Raw genomic sequence first — 22,212 nt, 5'->3', positions numbered from 1 at the left:
GGAAATGCCCTTATTTGCATAATTTCCATCGGGCCTTCGACCAGGCATGACCAGGTTGAGGCTGATTCTCAGCTTTCCTATTTTTCGCAAAAACGGAGCTTCGCTGGAACATTTAAATATTGTTTTTGAAAATAGTATTCCAAAGGGGTTATTTTGGTAAAATAAAAAAATTCGAATTTTCTGACCTGGCGCCGGATTCCCGATATTTACAGACAACGGCTCTTAAGCAGGTTTTCAGGCTTTTTCGTAGCCTCCGAACGGTAGACGTTTCTCCTCGCTCATCGCCGCTGAGGGACGTTTAGCGAGGAGAAACGTCTGCTGTCCGCAGGCTAGCCTTTTCGTAGTGAAACAACTAATTTAAGGACAAAGCAAGAACTCCACCGCTGGCAGTTTATTCCAATAACTCAGTGTACCGAAGTTGACATGATAACTGATCATCAGGAGGAAAATCCAATCACAGACAATCGTGGTGAACTAGAAAGCTACTTAAAACAGTCAAATTCAAATTTCTAATCAAAACTGTAGAGGACATTGTAAAATAAGCGCTGTTCTGATTTTCTAATCTTTAAGTTTGCACTTTCCACAAGATGCACTGTCAGCAAATTTAAATCTTGTCATGCTTTTGATAAGCCCTACATGATAACGAAAAGAAAATTTCAGTGACATCTTCATGCCCATTGGTCAATGTCACCCAATGACATATCTTTCATTTTCTGGATCTCAGTAAAACTAAAGTCAACATGTCCGGATAACAGACAGCTGTTGGTGAGCGATTCACAGATGTCACTAGCAATTGCCTTCAAAGGAACCATCATGGCTTCAATGTCGGGTAACTCGCCATTTGCTTCCTTCGCCATCATTTCTGTTCGTAATGTTGTGGTATCCACCAATGTGAAGAAACTTTTGACGGAGCCACTCAAGCTTGCTGATTGTTCCTTTCTTTGCTTTATCTCTTGTATGCGTCTCTCAATCATTTTCAGCTCCTCTGATTTCTCTCTCTGTTGTTTTTCTAACCCTTCCAGGTCCGATTTTACTTTGCGAAGATCTCTTTGTTTGCCTTCTAGCCTTTTTTCTGCGCGTCTCTTGGCATCCCGGGCTGTATCAACTGCTTTTCTAGCCTGCTGGATATCAGCATATGCAACAGTACCACCAACACCGGCGCCAATTACTGCTCCAGCGGGTCCGCCAACAACCAATCCAATGAGGGTACCTCCTACAGCTTTTAGTGCGCTTTTCTTTTTAGCCTCTTCAAGCTGATCTTCCTTTTTCTGTGCAAAAGAAATGGCTTCATTAAGGTTAACACTTTCCCTTTCAGCTTGCTTTTCTGCTTCAAGAACATCTTGTTGTAGAGTGTTTCCCTTTTCTCGTAGTTGTTTCAAGGTTACCCCAATTTCTGTAAGCTGGTCATTGGCTTTTTTTTCGTCAACCAAGGTAACTTGAAGGTCTTTGTCAAACGCATCATTTATCTTGTCTAACTCTGACTGAGCAGGAACAAAGGCTTCATAAGCTTTGTTGACAAGATCATGCATCATTCTTTGGCTAGCTGCACTGATATTATGTGGAGCGTTATCTGCCATCTGTAAAAATTGTTTCAAGAAGTTAAGACCGCTTGTAAAGTGTGTAGAGACTTCTTTTGACTCACTTGGCCAACCTGTATTAGGAAAATCAGCCCAAACTATATCAGCTTAATCCATTTACTGAGTTTACAATCCCTCAAGAGATCACAGTTCTGTTAATGCCCAATTATATTAACACGGTACACCAAGAATTCACTCTTCTTATTCACCACCGGCAATATCAGACAGGATGAGTTTAAGTCATGAGGTACAAGCCTCAATTATTTTGTACCCGAACGGTTGATAGGTTCATTGGTCCGAAAGCCTAGCAAATGAGGTAGTTGGTGATTAGTGGACAACTGAAAAACTGTCGACTAACACAAGGGCATTAAGATAGATATTAACGAATGTAAATGGCAATGAATGGTAACCCGATCGAGGATACTAATACCATGATGTTGAGAAATGCCATTGGTGACCTAAAGAATGCTTATGCAAAAGGTAAAAGATACAAAATACAGATGAAGTGTTCGAGATGATTTTTCGGTGTAGGAGAAAAAAGCGCTGGATGATCCTGCAAATCAAAGGCGAAATAAATGAAGCCTGGCTAAGAAACGAGAGAGGAGAAAGTGCTACAAAAAGAAGAAACAAAGAAAGGTATGTTAGAACTCTGTTCAAAGAGAAGATCAGAAGCGCTAAGCAAGGAAGGTGGACCAAAATATCAACGTCAAATGGAAACCACAGAAATAGTCTTTTACAAGTTCGAGAAAAGATATAAAATAATCATCACCCTTCAAAACGGCCTTTTCAAACTACATATGCACGCGAAGTTTTGAATACTGCACTAGGGGAACTAGAATTGCTGGTTCCATGAACAAAATCTGGCGTCGGCCACACGGGCTTTGCACATTGCATGATAATGATGTTGCGGAAAAAGTCGTGAGTATTTGATTGCTTAGGTATTAACAGAGAGGGCATTCAGATATAACGTTTTGGAGATTTTACCCATTCTTTCGTAGGTTAGGTTACTATCATGGCAATTTTTTTAAATTTTACAATCAGAATTCATCTGAAAAAACCAAGGGAGCCCACCTTATGTAACTTTTGTTACTTGTTACTGACCTGGATCCAGTCACGCCACTCACCGTAAAACAAGCATGCCATATTTGATTTTTCTACGTCACTTTCTGAACCAGCTGAAGTCATGTCTACAGAAGAGGAAAATCACCGTAAGGTAGACGATAACAAAAATTCCCCGACAATTAAATCTGTTAAATTCTGTGCTGTTGTATTCCTTTTTCACAGGTACCTCTAAAAAGCCTTTTTAAAGCAAAGTATGAGTCTTTTAAGACTTAAGGCATTTAAAAATGCCTTTTTGACTAGAACGCGAGAATGAAAAACTGCGTAAATCGACCTGAGTCAGAACGTAGGTGATCTTGTGTTTCCTGCTTTTATCTCACCTATTGTATGTTGTATATGTAAAAACCTTCAGTATGAATTGGTATATTTCAAAGAGCTACACAAAGACCAAGGATACAATTGACCGACAACGTACAAAGCGGGGGCGGCTCTGGTGTCAACTATTACTAGTAAATAACCCTTGAATACAGACTTGTCATAACTTTAGGCGAAATAATCATTTTTTTCCCGGAAATTATAGCTGGAGATTTGTATTTTTGGAGGTCCGCAAACTGAAAAGCCTGTTATCAATAAACATATATTTCATGGCGGATGACCCAAAAAATGCACAGAATTCACTCGAATATATTGGCATTAAGTGTAAAATAAAATAATGCGTCTGCGTTCATAACGCCTGCACTCTATAGTTGTGTTTAATAATTAGCACAACGCAACAAGCCGGGCAGTAACTTGTAATGTGGAAGCCCAAGAGGTTTCTTTTCCAGTCTTACCTAATTTAGCGACAGCCAGGCGCTAAGCTAAGCTTTTATAATTTGTCAAACCGGAACACCGTTAGTCCGTTAGGTTTACTCATCTGAGGTATTTTGAGAACGGAGCTCTGGAGTCCGGGTACAAGTCGAGGCAGTACTCCAGAGAATCGCAGGCAAACGTAGTTTGTTAATAATAGTGTTAAACCTCCGAATTGTGATCATGTTGGAGAACTTTTTTTTAATTATTAAAATCAATTAATATGCCTTTAAATGGCAACAGACTACTCTAGCAGACTCGCAGCTCAAGTCAACTACGATTTAATGATCATGGCTATTCTCAGAAAACGGCTTTGAAATAAGTAATTTTGTCAGAGTTAAGACGCAGTTGTCTGAATATTTTAAAGAAACTGCAACCGGCACTTATTTGTTATGATTGATAGCAAATAGATACGTTATGTTGTCGACTGATTAAGGAAACATTTGTTGTATTACGTCGAAATCAGCAACGGTTGTCACTCCAGGAGTCACTGGCAGTGTTGCTTCTCAATCATGAAAAACGTTGCTACCCGAAAGAGCTTATGATTATGTATGATTTATCAAGCTCTCCAACACAAAGTAAATATCCACTTGTGTTTAAAAAAAAGTAGCGGAAGAGCTTTGAATGCGCTTTCTTACGATACATGAATTTCGTTAGTAAGAAAAGTTGAGTTGGTCGGTGTAAACTCGAGACAAAATACAGACTTCTAAACTCCCGATGAAGTTCTTTCAGCTTGTTCCCCCGGCGAATTGTGTCGGCGTGTAAAGTTCATTCGTCGTCTTCCTCATAATTTCGCGTCTTTGGACAAAGTAAATTTGAATGATGAAATAAAAATCATGTGCAAAATCAGATAAAGTTAATTTCTCAGCCACCACATAACATGAACACTTGTTCATAACACCGTCTAGTCAATATATGCGCCCGAAATTTCGTAGACAGCAAGATCAATGATTAAGTTGAATATAGTTCGTCACAAACCTTTGACAGAATGATCTACTTGAACAACTCCTCTCTTTCTTCGATAACTCACTCAGCTTGTGTCGGAAACAGTTAGTTGAAATAAACTGGCAAGGCCTCTCTCTAATCTGTGTTCATTTTAAAATCACCCCACCTTCAAAAGTGACCAATCTCATTCAAACCTTAAACATGATTGGTGTGGCTGACGAATCAGTGACATTGAAAAATATGGTCTGATGTTAAAAGCTTGTTGTTACAATTGAATGTGTTAGCAATTTGACTTTCTGCTTATAGCAAACCAATCATATTCAGGCTTTTAAAAAGACTTTTTTGGCCTATATTTCCAATTTTGATTGGTTGGTAATAAAATGTCACGTGGCTGGGATGGTCGCAGAGGGGCATTATCAGTGCCCCAAGACTAAGACCAAATCATTTGAGAATTTCAAAGTTAACGACGGAAGAGTGGAAATTATCTCAAGCACCAGTTTTTTTTCACAGGTTTGTGCTGTTCGCTTAGTTAGTGTTTTTCGGCTGGCATTCGCTCTTCTGTAGCGGTGAAAGTTTTATTAATAGCTAGTACTCTCCAACGTTGCAGTCAGTTTCTTTTTTTGTTAATTGACCTAAAACGTAGGGAAGTGCTTTTCAGTTACGCCACGAAATGAACAAAATAACCTCTTTTGATCAGGTTGCATCAGACTGAAGTTCCATAAGCAAACTTCAGTTAATTTTAGATTACATGACATAGTCTTTCGTGCTTTAGGCATAAAATCACCCACGGCTTGTTTTCATTATCTGCATGGATGTATACCCAAAATGCTTGCCTGCTAAACAAAACTGACACTTAATACATTGCATTTACAACTAGTCGTAGGTTGCTCCTTGATCTTCCTTAGTCGATTGGCAAAGTCAGCATTCTTAAATTCAACAAGCAAAAATTACTTGTCTTAGAAGGTGTTATTTGCATCGACGATTAGCATTTCGTTATCAGTTCCGAGAAATAGGAAAAGAGATATTCGACATAGTAGGAAAGAACTGAACTGGATGGATTTGATTTGAATTTATAATGCTTTGCCGACTATATATAGTCAGCATTATGTTCTCCATTTTAATGGTATTTTGTGGAAATTAACTGTGGTTGTGGGTTCCCGAGACAAAGATTGTTGCCCTCTGAATCGAAGGAGCTTAGATCAAAAACAGAAACCATGTAAAGGCACAAAATGTTTGGGTTTTACGCTGAGGTGCAACAGTGGATAGTCGTAGATGTATTAGATACATTTTAAAACCCTTAAATCATGACTTGATTGCTAATTCTAAAACTGAAAACAAGCGAGGGACATTGGAATGTGTCAGTCAGTTGATTTTATCGCGAAACAAGAGTCACTGAATTTATCATACCAGTTTTGCCCCTGGGTCGTTAATAATGTTGCCCTCTGAATCAAAGGAGCTTAGATCAAAAACAGAAACCATGTAAAGGCACAAAATGTTTGGGTTTTACGCTGAGGTGCAACAGTGGATAGTCGTAGATGTATTAGATACATTTTAAAACCCTTAAATCATGACTTGATTGCTAATTCTAAAACTGAAAACAAGCGAGGGACATTGGAATGTGTCAGTCAGTTGATTTTATCGCGAAACAAGAGTCACTGAATTTATCATACCAGTTTTGCCCCTGGGTCGTTAATAATGTTGCCCTCTGAATCAAAGGAGCTTAGATCAAAAACAGAAACCATGTAAAGGCACAAAATGTTTGGGTTTTACGCTGAGGTGCAACAGTGGATAGTCGTAGATGTATTAGATACATTTTAAAACCCTTAAATCATGACTTGATTGCTAATTCTAAAACTGAAAACAAGCGAGGGACATTGGAATGTGTCAGTCGGTTGATTTTATCGCGAAACAAGAGTCACTGAATTTATCATATCTCGCTTAAACGTCAAAAACCTAAGCTGTAATCAAGGCCTTTTAGTAACGCCACGAAATTAACAAGATTATGTCTTACAGATACGGTAACACCACACATATGTTCTTGCAACGGTAACTCTACAACTTGAGCGTAGCGCCAATAGATTACAAGTAAAGTTATCGAGATCAGCAAACTTTAAAGGGATCTCGTTATTCGTTTAGTCAATAAGTGACTCAGTGTGAAGAAAATTGGGCAACTAGAGCAGCGAGAACAGAAAATACCACTAGGTTCGAAGGCTCGGCCTGGCATTGCATGCCTAAGTAATAGTGAAAATTCATCTGGGTTCGAAGATTAGGAGAGATCGTGTTGCTCGTTAATTGTAACGGTAAGTAACAGGTGAGTCAGTTCTCTGTTGCAAGGGTTTTTGAGATGGGAAGTGTCGATCACAGGGAAGTGGGCAAGACAGTGTGAGAGTGTTTGACACCTTGGCGGACAGAATACACCTGAGATTTCACCTGAGATTAAAGCAACACGTAAGTATCTATAAGAGCTACAACGCCTTACATGGATCGAATTTTTTAACTGGAGGACGCTTACGGAATTTCTTACTTAGAAACCAGCCGATCTTTTCAGAAATTTTGGAGATAAATCGCTCGGAGGAATTGGAGTTAACGGGTTTAATTGGCTATAGGCACGAATGTTTTTATGGTTCTCGGAGATCGAGAGCCCATTATAAAGGAGGTTTGATTCAAAATTCCTTGATTGTCGTTGAGTCCGTTTGCTAACAATTTCCATCCCCCTCTGATCCCAAACTCTTGCGAAATGACTTCCAGCGAGTCCTATCGAATATTGCCAAGATGAACCCTCACAGTCTCCGTCTGATCTGATCGAGTTCGTTTGCCCACAATTTTAATAAGCTTCGGAAATTAGTCACTAGGTTTTTCTTTAGAAATTTGAGAGGGTAACTTAACGGGTATTGGATAGTTCATTCATGGCATTTAAAACTGACGGCATTCAGACGAGACACAATTGACGTATACGCGTAGTATCGTTCATTACAGAACTTTGGATGGGTAAAAAACGTCAGTTCTTGCCTCATAAAGCATGTTTTATCACTCCAGTCCACGTTTTGTCATTCCAGTCTGGTCCATATTTTATCATATGCAAAGTCTAACATCTTTCACGTGCAAACTGCGTGCACTAAGGTGTTTGTAAAGCCCTAAAATTTAATACTGTGGTATAATTAGATTAAGTCGAATTCCTTCACGTACGAACCACAATCGATCGATCTAGTAGGCTTGTTTTCATTATCGAAGGTATGAAGTAAAAGTATTTTCCTGCTAAATCATTTCAAGTTTTTAACATAAACTGACTAGTAATGGTTTGTTCTTTTAACTTTCTGAGGCGAACGGCAAAGTCAGCATTTGTATAAAGTTTAACAGGCAAAATCATTTGTCATGCATCAACTATTAACAGCGGAAACAGTAGTTCCGAGAAATATAAGAGGAGGTGTTCGACTTGTGAACTGTTTTAGATGTTCTAGCAAAATCCCAATGTTTGAAAAAGAATTATTTACCTTTTTATCTTTTTCATTATGTTTTGGCTCGGAATTTATTCAGTATGTAATTAACTCTGCGGCTTTGTAATAATAAAAGCAAGCATTTTCACTTTAACTCCACATCGAGTTTTGTTGCTTCAGATCGATTCAGAAATGACCTTTTTGACGCATTTGGTCTGCTTTGTACTTCTCCACAAGATAAAATTATTTGCGACTGATAGTATAGATAGGAAACGCCTCAATGAAGAGGTTTGCATAATTATCATCAATTATTTGCGTAAAAGCACGGTGTGAACACTGAACTCAGTGGGTGGATGTATTTCCATGTAACCGTTAGCGACTTGTTTTTGTTTGCCTAACCTGGGAAGAGATATTCGACATGGAGTAGGATAGAACTGAACTGAATGGATTTGATTTATTTGCATGATGCTTTTGCCGAAACTGTTTGTTTTTATGTATATAATGTATACAGTAGATGTATTAGATGTATTTTAAAAGAACAATAACAATAACAACAATACAACAACAACAATACCTTTATTCACCTTGTACTTAATTAATTACATACTCACGTGAAAGAGAAAAAAATATATATTTATTTGTACTTAATAAGGCCTGGAGCTGAAATAATCCTAAGATTTTCTGGCCAGTTCTCCAGAATTTAAAGTTTTAGAGAATTGAGATAGAATTTATTTCTAAAGAAGCAGTTTTAAAATACAATGTATTAAGAAAGAAAGTGTATATGCTTAAGTTATGTTAACTATGTTGTTCTGACAGCAAATAAGGTTTCAATTGTTTTTGGAATTGGTATGTGTTTAGTTCTTTAAGAGTTATGGGAATTTTGTCCCAGATGGTACATGCAGCATATCCGATTGTTTGTTTCCCCGTATTAGTTCGCACTTTTTTTACGTAAAGATTCTGTTTCGATGCATATCTGGTATTGTATTTGTGGACATTACTGGCATGTTGAAAATAGTTTGAGAACAGCTTTGGCAGGAGGCCTTTATGCCAGAGGTACGTGAATTTTAGAATCTGAAATCGATAAACATTATGTACCGTAAGAACGTCTAATAAATTTAGTAGGGGAAGTGCACTTTCTGTGTGTTCACCATACGTGGTGGCAAAGAAAATAAGCCTAGCAGAATGGTTTTGCTTAACTTGTATCTTATCAATATGTGTTTTGTATGCACTCCCCCATGCTAATATTGCATAAGAGATATATGGGTATATTAAGCTATAGTAGATTTGTTTCATTTGTAGAAGAGTTAGATAATGTCTCAGCTTAGATATAATACCATTGTTTCGCGCAATTCTTGTACAGATGTATGAGATATGGTGATTGAAAGACATCGTTTCATCAAGCAAGACACCTAGATACTTTATTTTTTGCTTCCTTTGCAGCACATTTATTGTACCGTCTGCACTTTCAATCTTGATACTTACTTGGTCATCTTTTTTCTTTGACGATTTAATGATCATAAAGTTTGTTTTAGTGAAATTAATTGACAATCTATTTACATCACACCATATTTTCACTTTTTTAAGTCCAGAGTTAACTATTTCCTCAAGATCTTTCAGGTTGCGGGCTGAGGCAAAAACGTTTGTATCGTCTGCAAATATTCTAAATGTTAGAGCATTTGAACAGTTTGGTAAATCGTTTATGTAGATTAAAAATAATACCGGGCCTAGGGAACTCCCTTGTGGAATACCGCACGTCATTGTTTGCTTTGACGAAATTGTATTTCCCATCTGTACATATTGCTGTCTATTTGTGAGATAGCTTGCAAAAAGTTGGAGAGGCACGCCGCGTATCCCGTAGCGTTCCATTTTCTTAAGTAAAATTGTGTGGTTCACCGTATCAAACGCCTTGGAAAAGTCCAAAAACACGCCACAGGAATACAAATTGTTATCTATCGCATTACGTAAATTATCAGCAATTTCTGCAATGGCTTGTGAGGTTGAATGTCCCTTTCTAAAGCCGAATTGGAACTCGTATAGGATTTTATGCTTTTCCAAGTAATTAACAAGCTGTTCACAAATGATTTTTTCGAAAATTTGGGTTAGTGCAGAGAGTGTAGAGATAGGTCGATAATTAAAAGGATCCATCTCCTCACCCCCTTTATCTATTGGTGTGACTTTTGAAACTTTAAAAAGTTTAAAAAAAAAAGACCCTTAGCATGACTTGATTGGTAATTCTGAAACTGGAAACAAGCGCTGGCATTGGAAACTGGAGGACGCTTACGGAATTATTTTCGTTAGAGGCCAGTCGATCCGGAAATTTTGAAGATAAATCTCTCGGATGAATTGGAGTTAACGGGTTGAATTGAATATAATCAAGAATGACTATATATTGAATGTTACAACAAATTTTAAAGGATACAGCAAGTTGTTAGGCGAGGAGACCTGAAGAAACCACTAGGCTTATAAAGAGAGGCCACTTCGAAATCACAATATTATCAGAAATAAGGGCTGCTAATTCAGTAACTATTTTAATAGAAACTCCAGCAATTTGCAGACTTTTGTCCGCTTAAAGATAGAAAAGCTTGACAAGTTTTTAATAGATGTAGCAAGACAGTTCCAGATTCTAGGTCCTTGGTAAAGAATTATGAATGTCTTGATGTTCGTAGGACAGGGATGCACTCGATAATTACTGACTGTTCTTGTGTCATGTCTTTGGACTAGACTGTTTGTCAAAAACAGATTGAGGAAGAGTGGAGGCAGCATATTATTGTGGTAGCGAAACATAAATTTAGCAGTGTCGATCGAGTATCGAGCGTATTGACTTGGAAAATATCTAGAATTTCCAATTTGGAGAAAAGAGGAGCAGTATGCGCTCGATAGTCGATAATAGTATCATTGAACAGACTGAAGATGTTCTTAATGGTGGCGACTTTTTAAAATCTTCATACAGAGAAATTTAATCTCGTAAACACAATGATTGCATTCTTTCAAGTACGAACCGTACAAGGGGAAGCATATGATAAAAGATGGACTGGATTGGAGTGATACCACATGGGATGATAAAAGATGCGTGATAACTACGCGTAAGTTACATGTACAACGTTTTGCTTTTTCGAAATTTAAGAGGGTAGCTTGGCGGGTATCGTATAGTTCATTCATGATATTTAAACGGTATTTAGACAAGATACAATAGACCTACGCGTAGTATCGTTCATTATGGAACTTTGGATGGGTAAAAAACTTTCTTGCTTATCACGCGCCTTTTATCACGCATGTTTTGTCAGTCCACGTATTATCCGGTCCATATTTTGTCACTCCAGTCCCGAGTCCAGTCCATACTTTATGATATTCCAAGTCCTACATCTTTCACGTGCAAACTGCGTGCATGAAGGTGTTTTTAAAGCCCTGAAATTTAATAATGTGGTATAATTAGATTAAGTCGAATTCTTTCACGTACGAACCACGAACGACCGCTAATTATATATAACATTTTCCCTTCCCTTTCTGCGCTCTGATGGTAGAAATCAATCGATCGATCCAGAAGGCTTGTTTTCATTTCCAATGGATATGAAATTCAAGTATTTTCCTCGTAAATCATTGCAATTAAGTTCTTAACAAAGGCTGGTTCTTTGAACTTCCTAAGTCAAACGGCAAAGTCAGATTTTGATAAATTTAACATTCAATACATTTGTCATGCATCGACTGATAGTATTCCAAGAAATACAAGCAGAGATATTCGACTGTTTTGGCAAAATCTCAATGTTTGAAAAAGAAGTCTATACGTTTTTTATCCATCTCAATATTTCTTGGAATTTATATTTGTAATTTCATATTTTGCTTCACCCAGGGCCGACTCTGCGGGTTTGTAATCACCGCAAGCAACTGATGTCATTTTTACTCCACATCTAGTCTTGGTGCTTCAGATCGGTTCAGAAAAGGACATTTTTTGTCGCATCTGGTCTGCTTTGTACTTTTCTACAAGATACCATTATTCGCGACTGATAATAATACTATCAGTCTATACTTAATAAGTTTGTACAGATAGCAAAATCCTTATGAAGAGGTATGCATCATTATCATCAATTATTTGCGTAAAATTAAGGCACGTTGAGAACAGTGAATCGAACTCAGGAAATGGATGTAGTTTTGTATGCTGTCCAATTTGTCATGGAACTGACGAATGAGTTAAGTGAGGTCTCTTCTGCAGCCTAAGGCTATTATCAGAAGGAACAAGAAGAAACAGAAAAGAAAAGAGAAATTGCCCTAATAAAAGAAAAGACGGTCCGGGAAGCAGCAGCTAATACGAAGGAACAACAAGAAAAACTCGAAAAACAAGTACGTGAAGCTAAACGAGATTTTGAGAGGGCTATGGATTCTATGCCGAGTGGAATGGAGCTTGTTGGAATGCATGTTGTCGAGACGATAACAAATTTGATTTCCAGCGGTTCTTCATCCGTTCTCCGCAAGTTAGGGTCTCCTTCTGACCCTAATTCGCAGGAGGACTCGTCAGGAACAGGGCAAATGCATACAGTCACCCTTGGAGGAGATCAGTTGAAACAACTGATTATTCAGTTGGTTGAACACCTTAAGTCTGGGGTCCGAGGAAAAGACCCAAGTGGGGCTAGAGAAACCTTATCTGGAAAGCTCCAATCGTTGAGGCTCTGGATGGAGAGTTTAAACAAAGATTTCTCTGCTAAAGAGGACAGCGCCTCAGGTGGGGAACTGGCGGAGCTATTCTCGAAAGGATTGGAGATCTGCAAAAGAGCTGAAAAATTATCCAATGAAATTTCCTCTCAACCGAAAGATATGGAAGCAGTGGCCAAGGAAGCATCAGTCCTAAAAGAAAAGGTTTGCAAGTTTTGCACAAAAATTAAAGCAAATTCAGGAGGAAATCCATTTTACACCAAACCTCCAAGGCAAGTCAAAACAACAACCAGTGCTGCCAATTCCGCCTCTTCTGGTTTGACCAACACAGTTGTTGAAAATGCACGCTTTAAAGTCGCTGAAGCAAGGGGTCTCTTGGAAAAACAGGAGGACCGCTATGACAAAGCATGCGAAGAAATGAAAGAGAGCAACAAAAAGCTAGGTGAAGTATTGCAGGAACTTGCACAATTCAGCCCAGAAAAGATTGCTGATATAGAGGAAATTAGAAAGACGCTGAGGCTTGGTCTTCAAGCCCTTGCCTCACTTCGTGAAAAGTGGCAGAAACTGGTGGAGTTCTTCCAGTTTGTTACTAGTATTATTAAGGCATGTCAGAATGAGAGTATTGCAAGCTTTGTTCAGTACGCTAAGGTAGGCCAAAAGCAAGCATTAACCAACGGCTATGCCGGAACCGATTTCATGAGAGATGTCATCTACGAACAAGTGAATCAAGCAAACACAACTTCGTACGTGGTTTGGTCGATTTCCAACATGTACGTGGAAATATCCCGCAATCACCTGATGGGCCGTTTGGCCAGTCTTAGCCATCTGATCGCATTGGATCCAGAGAAGGATCGACAAAAAATCGAGGTGATGAAGAATGAGCTCTTGGAAGGCAGCAAAGAAGCCCAAGAGGCGATAAAAAGGCTTGTGTGGGAGGCTCAAGATCAGTGTCACGAGAAGGTTGAAAAAAGAATCAAGCAGATTGAGTCCGAGCTGATGAAAGCACTTCCCCCAGAAGATCCATCAAGAATAAAAGAAATACAAGCCACCGTTAAAGAAGCCATCAAAGAGGCAGATGATGAACTTGATGAAGATCAGTTCGCCTGAGGTAATAATTTTTTTATCAAATGTAATTCATGATAAAACTACCTAGTTGTAGTTTGGATTATCGACCCTATCTATCCACGAAACTTCCATTTTGATCGCTCAAGACTTAAGGTCCGTTACCCTTACAGATGAATATTATAATGAGTTGTTTTATGGAAACCTTTGTGCTAGGTGGAGGTTTTTGTCGTTAAAAAGATAGAAGACAAAAGCAAAACAATAAAACAAAAACCAAATTAAATTCTAGGTATTGCGTTCATAACCTGTCAGCTTTTAGTTTTGTAAAGATAGAAGAAAAATGAACAACTATACTTGTTGACACCACCTGAGGGGTGGTGGTGGTGGGGGCTATTTCAATAAAATTCTAAAAGATCTACGACTTGATGTTGATTCCTGGGTACAAATATAACCTTATTTGCTTTCTACTTGTCTATAACTGAAACCATAAAAGCCTAAATATCATCGGTATATTTTTCTCTTATTTAACAAACAAAACCTGAATACAACCTGATTGCGGCCTTATCTCAGCATAGATTAAAAAAGTTCACTTGTTCCCACGTGCTAATTTTTAATAGCGCTCTTCCTTGTACCCCAAGTATATATTCTTAGTTGACTAACTTGACATTTACATTCCACACAGGTGTCAGTTTCCCTAACGGCCGAGCCGTGCTGTGGACCAACATCAAACGAGTAACTTTCTTTAATGTCGGAGTGTGCACACTATTTGTTTACATTTCTATTTACACTTGATTTATTTAGCTCATTACATAGTATTTGCCTTAGAATATTTTTTGATAGGTTAAGCCAATCCGAATCTGGTTTCTTTTAGAGCCTGTTTACAAGGAGAGAGGGTTACCCTTGAACTAGGGTTACCCTAGCAAACGGGCAAAAGATAGCTCTGGTTTAGAAGCAAATTTCACTGGTAGGGCTACCCTATCACCCGGGTCAACTTTACCAGCTTTACTGGAATATGACTGATGTATTTCGTCAGGCGTGACATTCTTTCTAACGGCCAAGATTTGAATAAAACTTGAAGTTCTCTATGAAAAACACGTTTAATCCACGAAAAAGCTGGAAAATATTATCATCGTATGCAAAAAATACCTTTTATTGTTCACATGTTTATCAATCTAGCTCAGAAATTTGATTACTCCGTTCAATTTGTATTGTCAAAATTACCGCATGGTCACGCATTACGGGGGAAAGTTGTCCCGGGTAGGCGAGTTATCCCCAGGAGAGCGTTTACAAGGTAGGTAGGATAACCCTCTTGCTGGGGTAACCCTAACCCTAGCTGAGTGCTACGGTTACCCAAGCGCTACCAAGCGCTAGTGTAACCCTATGGTCTACCTGCTTTGTAAACACGTCGCGCAAAAAATGAAGAAATGTGCGAGTGCCAGGGTAACTCTCTTGCTAGGGTAACCCTATCACCAGGGTTACTCTCCCTCCTCGTAAACAGGGCCTTAGTGTCCTGGCTTATTACGGAGTTTTATGCATTACGATATTGGAGACCTTTATGTTTGAGGACGAAATTTGAAAAATTTAACTCAAGGTTTTATTCGAGTTTTCGAGTAGTCTATAAAAAAGAGAGACACCCCGGAAAGCTTCATTTTCCTTTTTTTTCACTAGATTCGTGAGCACGGTTAACGTTATTTCCATTCAGGAGGTTAAATCCTTTCCCGATTTCAAAATGATCAAACTTCTGATAACTTGTTTCCGTCAACAATGCAATATTTTCCCTAAAACCCGATGAAATGATCACCGCTATCGCGTTTTTATGCCTTGACGCCTTACCTTACTTAGTATATTGAGAAAATCCGTCGTCCTCGTAGGCGTTCTCGTCTTTGAATCTAACGATTTTTTTTTTGTATTAATAGTTGACACTAAACCTTAAGGTTTACTAAAGCAAGGTTCATTAAAATCCCGTTGAAATAGAATTTAGTTTTTAGGAGCACATTTGAATAAACTGAACTATAGGGTACTCTATCACAGTGAGGGCGGAGATATCTCCCGGTGGATACTCCCACATAAAAATGACGGGGATCCTCATCTCCCGTAGCCTCCCTGCAGACGCCCTTTGGGGTTCGTTCGTCACGCATTCATGGGAGAAATGAATGCGTGACAAACGAACCCCAAAGGACGTCTGCGGGGAGGCTACATCTCCTGATAAAGTGGCACCGTTGCTTAGGGTGCTTAAAAAAGAGGTCTATCACAGCTGTCATAGCACCTGTCGGGGAATCAAGTCGAGAAACGGTGGGAACTATTTGTTACTCAAGTGATTTTTTGTTTCCTCTTTGGGGTTAACATGAATTTTAGCCACGTCAATAAAACGGGAATCTGGAATCTTTTAAAACTCTTTTTAGGGGTGGTTTCGAAATTTTCTAACGAGCTCCCCCGGTTTTTTTTAGGGCGTAACTCCAGGGAGATATCCACGGCTAGGCCTAAAATTTAGAATCACAGGTCAGTATGAAAGGAGAGTAATTCCACAAGCTGACGAAAATGAAAGGTAGAGAAATCTGTCTTTCGGTCGGTAAAAAGACTTAAAAGGGCTAACAGATGCTTTTTTTGGCTGTAAAGAAGTCGATAAAACGTTCTCGTTTCGTGATTTATTCATATTTCAAAGACAGTGCATATACAGCTAGTGTTAGAAGGGATGCAAACTTCTAAACTATGTATGTGAAAGGTGTACCATTTGTCAATAGAAGTTATACGAAAGGGGTACCTTTTCTGTAAAAAAAAAAAATGGTATAAAAAAAGGGTAAGGGGTTGGACCGGGGGGGTGGTGGCTCCTCTAATAAATCGAGCGCAAAAATTCCATACTAATGACGTGTCACTACCCAGATCTGGGTGGTGCTTTAGATTAGTCGTCCTGCTTGAGAAATTTGCTTCAACAAATCAGAAGCACACTCCATGGGTCAATTTAATAAAATTTTTACAAGTGTAGTTATTGTTTTCAAACTCCAAAACAAATGCCCACACTTGTAAATTACACATGTAAAAGTTTTATTTAACTGACCCGCTATCTGGGAAGTGACACGTCACCTCTATGGAATTTCTACGCTCGTTTCTCAGACGTCACTTCGCGGGAAAATCCGTCTTGGCGTCAGGAAATGTCGGCTATTTTTTAGACTATATCTTTTACTATAAGAAGCACTTAGGGATACATTTTTCGTATCACTATACATTTCTGGGAAACTGCCCACCTACCCCTCCCATAAGCCAACATTTCGCCCTAGTGAGAAGTAGGTGTTAATGCTGCCTTAGGGAAGGGGGAGGTGGGCAGTTTCCTAGAGATGTATAATGATACAAAAAATGTATCCCTAATTCTTAACTGCACTTTGGAAATGTGCCCCTCCCTATTAACACCAGCTCTTCCCCCAAGACGAGTTAATGAACATTCCCTTATGCAGCTAGTTTTTCAAGGACTTTAGATGATCGCATTAATGCCATCTTAGAGAAAAGTATCCCCCATTTTTAACGGCATTTTAAAAGTTTGCACCTTCCCACTCTAAACACAAATTCCCCCATAGCAAAAATTGATGAGCATCCCTTATACAGTCAGTTTTTCAGACTTAATATGAATATATGCTATCATAAAATTCTAAACGGCAATTTAGGACTGTGCTCCTCCCACCATAAACACCAATCTCACCCCCCCCCCCCCCGCCCCCATGGCAAAAAATGATGAACACACTATTATGCAGCCAGATTTTGACGGACATAAGAAGATCGCATCAAGGCAGTTTCATTGTTAGTTAAAAAATTAGGCTCAAATGGGTGTATTTGGAGGGAGGAGGTCCAGACCGGGGTGCATTACTGCAAAGTTACAACCCTTTTCATTTTGAAAAACTACCCTAACACAGAAGAACACAAGTCATGACAGAGACAGTGAAATTTTTTTAACATTAATAAATGCAAGAATAGGAGAACAAAAATAAGAAAAACAAAAGATAATAGAATATTCCACCAATACCTTACCTATTTAATTCACTCATAAACTTATATTTACCTTGGTCTAATAATGTTAATAATAATCCTCATCTATCTCAGTAAAACGTTGTTCATAAATTATTCTAAATTTCCTTTACAGTTTACATTATTTTAAATTCATAGTACTAACAACACTGTGAGCAAAGTCCCCTGTTGTCTTCTTGAGTGAGGAAGAGAAAAGGAGGCCCTGCCTGAATCGTGTCAAACCTTTAAGGTCGCCGCACCCAAACTTCTGGGCTGGCTTGTTCAAAGCTGGGTTAAGTTAACCCACGGTTAGTGTGAAATTAGAATTCAGATATGAAAGCTTAAAACGAAAATTCAGCTTAACTCTTTTTGCACACACTTGTTAGTTGAATGCTCTAAAAAATTGAGAAAATTATCCTGGGAAATGCTTTTGAACAAAAGAAAAAGAAACCCAGATTGAAATTTAACCCTGGGTTAGCGCTAATTTTATTGGCCTTTGAACAACTGGGTCCTGGACTAGAAATCTTTTTTTTCCTAAATCTTGTGTTCTATCATCTTTTCCAGTGTGAACATCTGTTTACTGATAAACTGATGGTCATAACTGAGCCTGCTGTAGCAAATGCAAATGGCTGTTAGGCCTGGGTTTGAAACTATATCCTAGCAACATGCCGCACATGCTCAACAGAGATCTTACTCGATTCACGCGGAGCCTTTCTCAAGTACACCAAAATCAAGCCAACAAAAGACTCTGCTGACAGACAGAGTCAATCAAATGTAAATCACTTGGACTCAACAATAGAATTACTCGAGTGTTGTTCATATCCCTGGACTAGTACCACATAGCTGATGCAACAGTCTGAAAACAGACCCTTACCAGAGCCATGCATTTTTTTCAGTAGTCCAAGGATGTCCTCTATTAAAAATTCTACAGATATAGGTAGCCAAATGTTCAAAACCAGAGAAGGGTGCCCAGTATTTGACATCTTTACAAAAACTGAGAGTTCATAGTCACCCAAAAACAAAATAAGGCACCAGGGGACCCCACCCAACCACCAGCAACCCCCCCGTCAGCTACTAGAGCAATGCCTTAAGTACAAAGGGTTATCACATGTGAGTATTTTTTTTTCATTTTTACAACATGAGAAAGAGTATTACAGTCTACAGTCTATGAGCGAAGAGACCATGGAAATTACATGATGGTGCAGTGTTTTCTTTCCAAGAAAATTTTGCGGGAAATGGAAGATTAAAAACAAACATACAACAATTTTACATCGTCTATGCTCTTAAAGACCGTAGAAATATTGTCAAAATGTTAGAAATCATAATTCTTAAAGACAATAAGAAATTTTTTTTTTTTGAATTCTCTAGCTTATGTTTGGTAGCTCATGACAATTTTATTTATTTAGATGTGGGGCCTCTTTCAAAGTATTCTCCTGTAACACTACACCTTTCTCCCATTACTGGAATTCTTCATGAAAACCCCGCTATGCTATTCTTTCTTTTCCTACCCCTTTACATTTAACCTTGTATTGGGAGTTAAGATTCGTATTAGCCTGAGAAAACAGCCAACATTTGCTGATCCTACCCAGATCTGGATAGTGATTCTGATCAGATGAAAATTTGCTTCATCCAATCAGAAACACTTCCCAGATCTGGGTAGTGACACATCATCAAAATGGAATTTCTGCACTCATTTCTCAGACGTCATTTTGTGGGAAAGCCAGCGGTAGCGTTGCAAAATATCAGCTGTTTTCTAAGCTTTCTTGTTCAACAGGAACATTTGCAGATGACATCTTTCTAAGTTATTCTAATGTGGGTGGCTGGAGAAACCAACACTTACAACCCTCCAAGCTAAAGTTTTGGCTCCTTCGCCACTTGACAACCAACTCTTTTAGTTTAGGGAGACTTCTTTTCATATCAAATCGCCAGCTGCAAAATTTTAGGCGCCATGGTCACCAAAATGGTTGCAACTTGGAGGGTTGACTTACAATGCAACTGGAAAAATTGTCAGAGACTTCGAGATTTACATATGACACTAACAGGCAAGTAAAATGCAATTTTCAAGTACCACAATCTCTCTCACACGACTCCGAGGCTTTCTGGCCATTTATCTATAATTTATTTGCTTTGGTTTTCTTTGTGCTCAAGTCTCTTTTTGGAATTGCAAGACAATAGAGCCATGAAAAATTTACAACTTTGTCCGTAAAGCCTCGGAGCCATGTTAGAATTTTAATGTATCAAAAAGTGGGCTTTAAGTGCCAATATTGAAATAAAAATTATCCTAGCCTACCTCCACACATTCCTTTAAAGAATTAGTTGAGATAATTTAATAAAAGATCACACTATTTTTCACTTGGTGATCATTTATTAATTTTCCTAACTTTTCTAATGATCACATATGATGAATTATTGTTAGGAGAAAAGTTAAGTGGAAGATTTAGAGGGTTAAGCTTCCTTGCCTTTGAAATATTCAACATTATGCCCCCCCTCTCTAATCAACCCTACTCCTAACTGTCACAATGAAAATGACTACTGATAATAAAGTTGAAGCTCTTATAAGCGACCACCTTGGAAATTTGAAAAAGTGGTCATAAATTGGTCTGGGCTGGTTGCTCATAAGAATGAGCTCTCGTAAGCAACTGCATGGCAAGAAAATAGAGGGCAGTCGCTTAAGAGAGATTCACAAACTTATTGGTAACTCATAAAGACAAAACAAAAGAAATTAATGTTAAATGAGTGTCTTAAAATCTGAAATGGACATGGCTAAACTTTATGTCCAGGTTTTAGACCAAAATAGACCCCAAGATCTTTATCAACAAACCTGAAGCACAGTGTGCAATGTCAGTTAAGTGTTGATTTATTTGAATACGACTCTTAGTGGTCGCTTACGAGAGCTTAAAAACAAAGGAAAAGTCTAGTTGGGTAATACCAAAAGTTGCTTATGAAAGCTTTTCATTACAAAGTTTTAGTTACAGTTCAAACAGCATTTCACAAAGGTGGTCGTAACTAAAGCTGGTGGCTTACAATTGTGGCTGCAAGGAGAGTTTCAACTGCAGCTTGATTGTCCAAAAAAATGGTTTGGGGGTTACCTGTGACACACACAGAGAGAATTTCATTTGAGATCAAGAGCCCCTTGTTGCCTTTCTCCACCTACCCTTACAATTATTGTTGAATTCTCAGTAGGTAACCATCCTTAACTAACCTTCAAAAATCTTCAGGAAGTCCAGTTGTAGAAATAAATCTTCTGCCAAGTTGGAAGATAGTCTAATAGAGGAGCCACTACTAAAGATACTCCAGGGATAGTGTCACTCATAAACTTCAGAAAACCAAGAATCCTCACCTTTGAGTAGTTATCATAAAATGGTGACCTCAAGAAATAAAAGAGCAGCAGCAATGTCCTTCTTGATAATTCTGATTTTTCTTCATCATTTAAGTCACTCAAGTCACCCATAAGAGCTAATGATGTAACATCCACACCACAAGATATCAACCACGGTTTCCATGACAACTGTCCACATAAAAGCATGCTGGCGATATGAACGAGAGGTCTAGAGATGTACAGGCTCTCTGCAAAGAGTCTTTTGGAAGAGAGATGAGTTGGTTGAGTTGCTCTTTTCTTTGTGGAGGATTCCTTTGGCAGTGTCCAAGTCCGTGAGCCACCAGTTGGTGTTGCATTGAGGGACCTCATGAGTCTTCCTGATCTGGCTCCCCTCCAGACTGGTTCTGGTGAAACAGCAGTGTCTTCATGTTGTCGCCCAGCTGAAGTTCCTGCCTCTTCTTCTTCATCATTTTCCCTATCAGTTTCATCTTCATGCGTCATCAGCTTTGATCGATCAAGGGGAGGAATGTGTGGCGTACGTTGGACACCTGAGTTATACTTGAATAGCAACACAAATCTCAGTGCGGCCTTTGTTATCTGCAACACAAGCACCACAATCCACTTGCCAATTTCACCCCACAAACGAAAGGCGCCGAGCTCGATAAACACTTCCAAATATTCAACCACAGTTAACCAAAGCAAAACGCGGTGTTTTGGGGAACTCTGACTCCCACCTTGACTACTATCTTTCCTATCACGCAAAATGCCATCGTGTAAAAGTGTCAGAAGTTGCGATGAAGAAAACACGAGTTCGGCGAGAGCTTCCGAAGCGCCAAATCTACCGGGAAGTATATACGATAACGCACGTAAAATAGATTCGACCTTGGAAGCAGTATCCGGATTATGTAGAACAAATTCACGATACTTTGTTGAAAGAAGGTTTGCGTGATTTGCCCCCAAAGCCAGTAACTCTTGCGATGTTTGGAGAAGATGCGAGAGGAAACGACCTTCCGCCATTTTAGTTTCGATTTTGATTATCGTTATGCACGTGACCAAGAAACGACGGGCTCTGGGGACTAAAATGTAGTAACCTCGTTCCAGAGCTTTCCAGGCTTTTCACTCTACCCTAGCTCCAGAGGTTTGTTTTCAAAATACCGTAAAATTCCGAAAATAAGCCCCTCCATTTATAAGCCCCTCCAAATATAAGCCCCCCAAAGTCGTAACGCAAAAAACCCTCCGTTAAATCGCCCCTCCGAATATAAGCCCCCGGGGGGCTTGTACTTGGAATTTGCCCTCGAATACAAAGTAAAACAAAGCAAAAATGGTAAATTTC

General features: G+C 38.8%; 1 protein-coding gene and 1 pseudogene across 1 annotated transcript; one reads left to right on the top strand and one right to left on the bottom strand.

Annotated features, from left to right (window-relative positions):
* The first annotated feature begins 11,995 nt into the window (after positions 1-11,995).
* LOC140931815 (uncharacterized) lies at positions 11,996-14,760 on the top strand (annotated as a pseudogene).
* A 2,730-nt stretch (positions 14,761-17,490) lies between these two features.
* Positions 17,491-21,905, bottom strand: LOC140954092 (peroxisomal membrane protein PEX16-like). The gene has a single exon (XM_073403497.1). The coding sequence runs from the start codon at positions 21,894-21,896 to the stop codon at positions 20,775-20,777; it is 1,122 nt and encodes a 373-aa protein (XP_073259598.1). The 5' UTR covers positions 21,897-21,905; the 3' UTR covers positions 17,491-20,774.
* Between the last annotated feature and the right edge of the window lie 307 nt (positions 21,906-22,212).

The sequence above is a fragment of the Porites lutea genome, chromosome 1 (assembly GCF_958299795.1).
Source record: "Porites lutea chromosome 1, jaPorLute2.1, whole genome shotgun sequence".
NCBI lineage: Eukaryota > Metazoa > Cnidaria > Anthozoa > Scleractinia > Poritidae > Porites > Porites lutea.
The sequence above is the reverse complement of the archived record's forward strand: the minus strand, read 5'-3'. Positions and strand labels throughout refer to the sequence as shown.

What these genes read in the sequence shown, in the direction of transcription:
- LOC140954092 (XM_073403497.1), bottom strand. Translation starts at nt 21,896, where the DNA reads ATGGCGGAAGGTCGTTTCCTCTCGCATCTTCTCCAAACATCGCAAGAG.